We start from the raw sequence: 7,812 nt of genomic DNA, 5'->3' as shown, positions 1-7,812 counted from the left end.
CCCTCTGTCCCTCCCCCAAATTGAGTAGCATTATCTTAGCACTTCTGGGAGAGCTTCTTGATGAGATTTCTGCTTGCTTCCTGAGTGCCTCTAGGGAAATTTGATTAAAAGATTTTGTTGATCTAGGAAAGTGGGTGATTATATTAAGCTTGCTGAGTCTGTTTATGACTGTAAGCTGATACTTCCTAAGATATTAAAGGGGGCGGGTAAACAAGATGAGGAATAAAAGAAGCAGTTTCTCATTTCTCTTCATTTTAACAATACAACTAAAGATTTAGTAAAATGAAATGTCCTTGTAAAACAAGTTCTTCCAGTCCTGCTTGCCCTGTTCCCTCCTCAGGCCAGGTCACTTCTGAAGCATTTCTCTGCCCAAGTGAGAAGCCCTCTTTCTAGCAGTATGGCCTTTTCTGACTCTGCAAAATCACTTATATGGTAATTTACATTCCTTTGAGAATCTCTAAATAATCCTTTCAACTTGAGCCTCAGGGGAAAAACCCAACATGTTGTACTGGTGTACCAGGCCCTAAATTGCCTGTGGCACAGTGTCAGCATCCAGGAGAGCTGGCTCTGTTCTTGAACATAACAGGCTATTGCACTATGAAGATGATGAGCAAGTCATACTAATATCCACGGTGAATTCTGCAATTCATTTCTTCAGGGAAGTGATGTGTCTCTGCAGTTACTGCTCTAAAATCAGGGCTTGATCCCACTCCCCCAAAATCCTTACCTCAGCTATTGGCTTTAAGAGCAGGAATCTTGAAAGGCTTGAGTTTTCAGTCAAGTGAAGGGCAGCCTTAATTTAACAGAAGGCCCTGCAGAAGGATGCTAGGGTATTCCTACTGTAATGCTTAGGTTACCCTTTTTAATTAAAGCACAGTTGATGACAGCTTTAGTGGAAGTTAAGATAGTGAGGATCTTCAACCTCTGTTCCACATTTACTTCTCAGATGCTTCAAGTGCTTGGAAAATAGTTATAGTAACATCATAGGAAAGGCATTTTCCCCTTTGAGGTTCTCAGTGTGTCCAGTTTGGAGGATTGTCCCTTCAGGGATTCAACTAAGAGAAGTAAAATATTTCATCCAGTGGTCAAAGAAGAAAAAGTGCAACAAGAAGTTTCCAGGAAGAGGTTTGTGGGACAAAGTGGACAGGCAGCGGCCTTTTGGCAGACATCATTCCCTGAGAATGATGGTGCTCGGCCTTGGTGGTCGTGGAGCTTTGTGAGTAGGCCTGCACTGGATGAAGAATCTGAGCCACTGTCCTTCCAGAGCCATCTGGCAGAACTCTTCTCATAGAGAACAGCTATTGTGCTGGCGGGTTATGAACAGCCTGACTGTCTGTAGGGAGGTCTCTCCCATCCCCACCCTCATGGAAAAAAACCAGTCATTCATGCCTAAACTTGTTTGTCTTGTGCCTGAATTTGTGAACATGTGAGTTTGAGAAAGACAAGGGTGGAATGTGAACTTTAAAAAGAAGGGAGAGTCAGTCTAGCAAAGGATCACAAGCAAATGTTACTCAGTCATGTGACCAAGAAAAGGGTAAGTGCTCTTTGTGTTCTCAGTAACTGCACCCTCCACACCCTTGCTATCAGAACAAGTTAACCAAATGGACTTCTCAGGAATTTCTCATGGTGCAGGTAAAGTTGGCCCAGTACCCACAGTGAGTGACATCTTCCTGATTGGAATCCTCTAACCTGCCAGTACTCTCCAACCAGAGGGCCCACTGTCGTTTCTTCCTCTCCACCTCTCCCTATCCCCCTTTTCCCAAGTTCTGGAAATTCACATTTCCCGCAATTCCATCTGCCACTGCAGACCTTGACCAGGGCCTGCTCTCCAGACAGTAATTAGGGTGTCCCTTGATCACAGTCTCCTTCTACCAAGCCTGTGCTGCCAGCTCCTCTCTCACACCTGCAGTTTTGTACCATTCCTCTATCCTCTTTCAAGGAAGGAGACACAGAGCCTGGCCATTTCCATACCTGCCTTTTATTGGACTCATCAAGCAGGCTGGCTCCAAGCTCTTCACACTTCTCGGACACCACCCATACAGGTTTAGGAAGGTGCCATCATTCTGTGAAGGCCCAAAGCCCACCCAAGTCTTGGAGCCCCAAGGTGAATCACCAACCAGAAGATGGGGGCGGGTAGGGAGGGAAAGGAAACAGGGGGACCAGAAAGGCAAGGCTCTTCCATGAAGGGGACTGACCTCCAGGGAAAGCTCAGGTCCAGCAGTGTCTCCTGGGAGCACACCGTGTCCTAAGGAAAGACATACAGGGACTAGATGGAGCAGGAGGTCTGTGTGCCCGGCAGCTTGTGCTTAAATGGCAACTTTGAGGAGGCGCTTGATGTCAGGCTCAATGCTAACAGTGGGGAAGGTGTGGCTGTAGCGTCGGAAGGGCTCCCCCTCCGGCCCAATAAGGAACTTCTCAAAGTTCCAGGCCACATCTGAGCGGCGCACCGGGCTCCAAATGATGAATTTAGGGTCGGTCATGAGGGAAAATGGGTCATCATAGGGGTAGGGGAGCTTGTCCTTCAGGTAGGCGAAGACAGGATGTTCGTTCTGACCATTCACCTCACACTTTTGGACAAGAGTAAAGGTAGGCTGGAATCCACCCCCAGGGCGGACATGCTTGAGACTGTTCAGGATCTCCTCATTCTGACAGTTTTCCTGGGGGAGGAAAAAGACAAAGGCATGGAAAAGAAAGGGGGAAATAAAGGATCCACAAAAAATCTTTCACCCTCCTATATGCCTTTCCCAGGATCATTCTTTTCTTTTTTTTCCTTTTCCCTCTGTTACTTCTCTTTCCTTCTTCTTTTGCTTTGCCCTTCTCTTGACATGGCATTTACCCTCTCATAGCTGTTGTTTGAGAGGGAATGGTTTGCTAGGCCATTTCTGAAAGTTCTTGCAGTTCCTAGCTTGTCTGTTCTTATCCTAGAAGATACAGCACTTGTCTCTGTCCAGTCTTCTCTGAGCAGTTCTAAGCATATCTGCCTAAAGCTTCAAGGAATCTTGAGATCAGGGCAATAGAAAGAAAGAGAAAGGAGGCTCAGATCATACTGCCTAGAGCCCTCCTGCCTGCCTACCTAACACACACACACACACACACACACACACACACACACACACACACACACACACACACACACACACACAGCCTGCTCCCACCATCCCTTTGGCCTCTGCCCTGGTTTTGCCTCCATTCCTTCTAATGACATGTGGGTGTTGAGTACAGCCTTTGCCTCTGCCCTGTGCAGTTCCTCAAACTATGAGTGAAACAGACCTAGAATGGGATTTATAGCTTCTTGCTTTCATGTTACCCTGTCCTTTATCTGAAGTGTGAGGAGGAGGAAGCTTTGATAAGATCCCATCCAAGGAAGTCTGGTTTTCAGGTTTTCAGGTACCACAAAAGGTAAATAAGTTAGTGACAACAGTGAATGTACTCTACTGACCAATAGGGGTGAACTAAATAGGATAGAGGGTTTAGGATTCTGGAAAGGGCCAGGGAAAGTTAAGGAAATATGTGCTTGAGGGCCAAAGGGTGTGACTGTGTAATTACCATTCTTTTCACTTCTGGACTGCTGTCCCAAGACTCCTATCCCTGAAACTCAGTGGCTGCCCCTCTGATCTCAGCTGTAAATGCTCCAGCTCTTAGCCTGGCACCTCCCCACTGCCATCCCTGTCCTATCCCCACTCAGCATTCCCCACCCGACACTCCAAGAGGGCCATGGAAACCCTCGTTTTCCACCCCTTCCCCACAGACTGAGAGTCAGGTGTCTCCCTCTGGAAAAAAGTTCCTGCCTCTGACTGATAGAACCAGTTAGTACAGGCATTCAGGCCACGTGATATCTAGAGCCCAGAGCTGATCTCTATTAGACATTTTCCTTCTTAATGCAAATGGCTGGCTGGCAACCTGTAGCTTATAAATTCCCTCCATCAACTGGCTAGCCTGAAGTGTTAGCGAAGGCTGGCGGCGTCTTTAGGGTCTAATGTGGTTTTGCCTTTTCTCTCTCTCCTAACTTGGCCAAGCCTAGAAACAGACTTGGACAGTTAAGGAACGAGGAGAATAGGAATGGTTTTGGCTCAGGTTTGTCACAGCCAATGACACTTCTGCCTTCCTGGTGATACCTCTGCTACTCTCTTCCTTGCCTTCATGCCACTGTGAATTGACCTAAGGAGATTATAATTAGCGGGTTCACTTGAGTACATTCTGCCTGCTTGTGCTATTAAAATAATAAGTGAAAACAGGATTCCTAAAAAACAACTTGAGGTGTCTAGACTGAAGATCTACAATGACTTGCCCCATGAAAGAAAGATGGAGAGGCCCATATGATGCCCAGAGGAGACAACAGGTACATTGCAAACCCTTGGCTTTCCCCTGAATTCACTCTCCACTTGGTTGATTTAAAACAAACAAAATCCTTCAATCTAAATAATAAAGTTACTTGTATCTGCATTATTACTTTATATCCTCAAGTTATTTTTGTATATCTTATCCTCTGAATCTCAAAATATGAGATAAGTGGCATTATCTTCAGTTTACTGATGAGGAAACTAGAAAAGAAAAATTGAGTGACTCTTGCTAGAGCACAAAGCCATTAAATAGCAGAACCAAGTTTAGCTGGGGTCTCCTAAAACAGTTCAATCCTAGTTTGATTCTTGATCTTCTATTTCCTCCACTCATTCACTCAACATCTATTTAATGAGTGCCTTCTATACTCCAGGTACTGAGGACACAATGGAGAGGAAAACAGACCTGGTATCAGCCCTCACATAGATAGCATAGTGGGAAGACAGACAACAAACCAATCCACACCCTTGGTGTTTAAATCACAGTTAGAATCATATACACATCCACTTGTTATTCACAGGTAGCTAAAGACCTAGATTAACGAAACATACCTATGATTCCAGACCTTGCAACACACAGTCACTCCCCGCTCTCCTTAGCAACCCAACTCCATGGTACCATATAAGCGACCCCTCACCTGATGTCCAAATTGGTTGCAAGGGAAGCCAAGAACCAGCAGGCGCCTGGGAAATCGACATTGCAGCTCGTTGAGCTGGGTGAAGTCCCGGGTGGTTGTGCCTCAGAGCGAGGCCACATTCTCAATCAGCACTGCCCGGCCTCGGAATGCATTGAAATCTACCTTCTCCCCATCCAGGCTGACAGCACTAAGGTCATAGAAGGACTTTGCAATGTAAGCCATTGTCAGAGTGCTGAGTGAGCCCTGTGGAGTGGTGTGAGCCCACTTAAGGGGCTATTAAAGGGGTGGGGAGGAAGGAGGAGGAGCCTGGCAGGAGGAAAGGAAGGATCTCACAGTGGGGCTTAGAGCTTCCCCAGGATGACTTAGCAAAAAACAGTCGCCAACTTGTAAGTGCAGTTTCAACAAGGTTGCTCCTCCTATTTACAGATTCTGAACAAAGCCGCTTCCCTGCCCTCTACTGGCAACCTGGGGAGAGCCAATTTGATATCTATGAGCAGATATGAATAATTCACTACTTGCAGGAAACCAGAGCCCCATAGGTCTAACGGGGAGGAAAAAAGGGAGGGAGGGATACAGGATTGACTCCTATTTGCCCCAGCATGTTGTTTTCACTTGGCACAAACTTTCATTGAGTGCTAGCTAAGTGCCAAGCTCTGAGTTGTGCAACTGAGAGTCCAGGGTCTGCTGAGATCTGGAAGATGAGGAAAAGAACATGCGCACCTTTCCTCTGAACTTGGACTACAACTGAAACATACATAATACTGTTGCTTTCCACAAGCACAAAATCAAGGGGACCCTTTGGAGATCAGTGTGGGATTTCGTAAAAATAATGGCTTTCAGTGCTTCAGCCTGTACCAAGCTGAAGAGATGAAGTTTGTCTTGAAAAGTCTTTCAGCCAAGTGACATTCCTTGTGCTGTAGAACACATCTGCTCTTGTCCCTGCACTGTACTGTATCCTATGCTCTATCCCACACCTGCTTCCGTAGAGTCACAAGGATATTGTCAGCTGTGGCTGTGGTAAGGGTGAGAAGTCCCAGAACAGGTTGGTAAACTCGGAGGGAATGAGCTCCCCCTTATCTCCTCAGAGAGAGGCTCAATCACTATCAAAGACTTCCCAGATGGGGCTTGTGTTGGTTCCCCATGGAAGCAAGTGTGCACTGAGTCACAGCTGCTATCATTCTAGACCCAGGTAGGCCATCCTTGATGTTTGTAGCACCAGGCAGGCAATGTGCTGCAGGACATTTGCAGAGCTGCCAAGGGAAGACCTAAAGCTTCACTTCATTCTTCCCCAGCACCCAACTCACCAAATCACATTTTTTTTTAATGACTGGGTTTCTCTATCAGTAAAACCGGCAGTTAGATTTTACCTGGCTTTGAGATTTTCAAGTGGTATTTTAATAACAATGCAGATATTTACTGGAGAGTTTTTTTAGGTACCCGTCCATTAGGAACTGTATCCTAGAATACAGAATAAGTAAGGTTGAAGAGCAGCTAGTCCTGAGAATTTGATTTGTTGAGAAGATGGAGGAACTACACACCAGGGGCATGCCCAACTTTTCTATCTTTTGTAGCCTGTTCCAGGGCTGTTTATAGCATGCGAGAAATCATCATGTCCCAGCTGGCTGCTCCCTAAACCAAGCCTCTATTACCTTAGTGAGAATGGAATTTTTGGCTAGTAGAAGAGGTAGCAGGAAGTGCGGATTGAAGTTTGTCCCCTGCTGAGCTGGGTGGGGTTCCTAGCACACAATAAATGTCCTACCAAAAACAGTCAGAAGAACTTGGCCCTGACAATGTTCTAAGTTTTAACATGAACTTGCCAGACTTACCTGTATGCCTAGAGCTTCCCCAGTACTGTCTGGGCTTCCAGACACCTCTTATTGGCTGCCATTATGTGAGCTCTTTCCAGACCACTGGGTTCCCTAGCTGAGTGTGGGTTCCTTCTTCCTAAACTATCCCTTTTCTAAAGCTGCAACCTAGGACCCTTTGAGTCACCCAACTTCTCACCTTCCATGATTGAATAAAATTGATGAGGCTCTCCTAAAATACCTTTTTGTCTCCAGCTTTACCTCAAAACTGGCCCACTTTCCAGAAGCTTGTAATTTTGAACATGCATAAGTGTATGACCCAGTTTTCCACGGGAACAATAGTTCTGGAAACTGCACTGGCTTAGTATGCAGAAAGCCTAGGTTGGTGGTTCGCAGCTGGGTGCAAATGAGAATTGCTTATGGAGGTTTTTCTACATAGAGATACCAGAATTTTTCCCTCCAGAGATTCCAATTCTAATGGTTTCTAGCCACAACTCTGCCACTGTTGCTTGGGGCCTTTAGGCACCTGTTTCCTTACCTGCTGACTTTGCATAAAGCTAATCACCCTCCTTATCTCACACAGATGTAACTGTTAGGATAGAGGAGATAAAATAGTACAAGAACTCTGTGAACTGTAAAGTGCAGTTAATCTTCAGCTACCATTGCCCTGCCTGGTTGTACTCCTCTGCCCTTCTTCATTGTTTTATCCCCCCAAAATTGCCTGCCTCTTCCCTCAGCTTCCTACCAAAGCAACCCCCAGACCACTGAGACCCCAGCCTACCTTGCTTCCCTGGAGTATCTACAGGGCTAGGATGACCTTCTGTAAGGCTACTTAATCCCTCCTCATGCCTTCAGGAAGACCTGTTCCTGTTCCAGTCCAGACAGATGAGAACTTTCTTGGCTTCAAAGACTCTTTCAAAAGTAGATATTCAGCATCCTCTCAATGACTACTCAATCTGACTTCTGCAGTGTAAGCCTATGCAGAGTGATGGGGCCATAGCTTGGGGCTCCCCTGCAGGTGGTTATTAGGAA

General features: G+C 46.1%; 1 protein-coding gene across 1 annotated transcript; it reads right to left on the bottom strand.

Annotated features, from left to right (window-relative positions):
- Window positions 1-1,958: 1,958 nt before the first annotated feature.
- Window positions 1,959-5,358, bottom strand: GPX2 (glutathione peroxidase 2). Its single transcript, XM_017660414.3, has 2 exons — window positions 4,976-5,358; window positions 1,959-2,657 (listed from the first exon to the last, which is right to left on the bottom strand). The coding sequence occupies exons 1-2, from the start codon at window positions 5,195-5,197 to the stop codon at window positions 2,307-2,309; spliced, it is 573 nt and encodes a 190-aa protein (XP_017515903.1). The 5' UTR covers window positions 5,198-5,358; the 3' UTR covers window positions 1,959-2,306.
- Between the last annotated feature and the right edge of the window lie 2,454 nt (window positions 5,359-7,812).

This window comes from Manis javanica, chromosome 8 (assembly GCF_040802235.1).
Source record: "Manis javanica isolate MJ-LG chromosome 8, MJ_LKY, whole genome shotgun sequence".
Classification (NCBI taxonomy): domain Eukaryota; kingdom Metazoa; phylum Chordata; class Mammalia; order Pholidota; family Manidae; genus Manis; species Manis javanica.
This window is presented reverse-complemented; position numbering and strand designations above follow the sequence as displayed.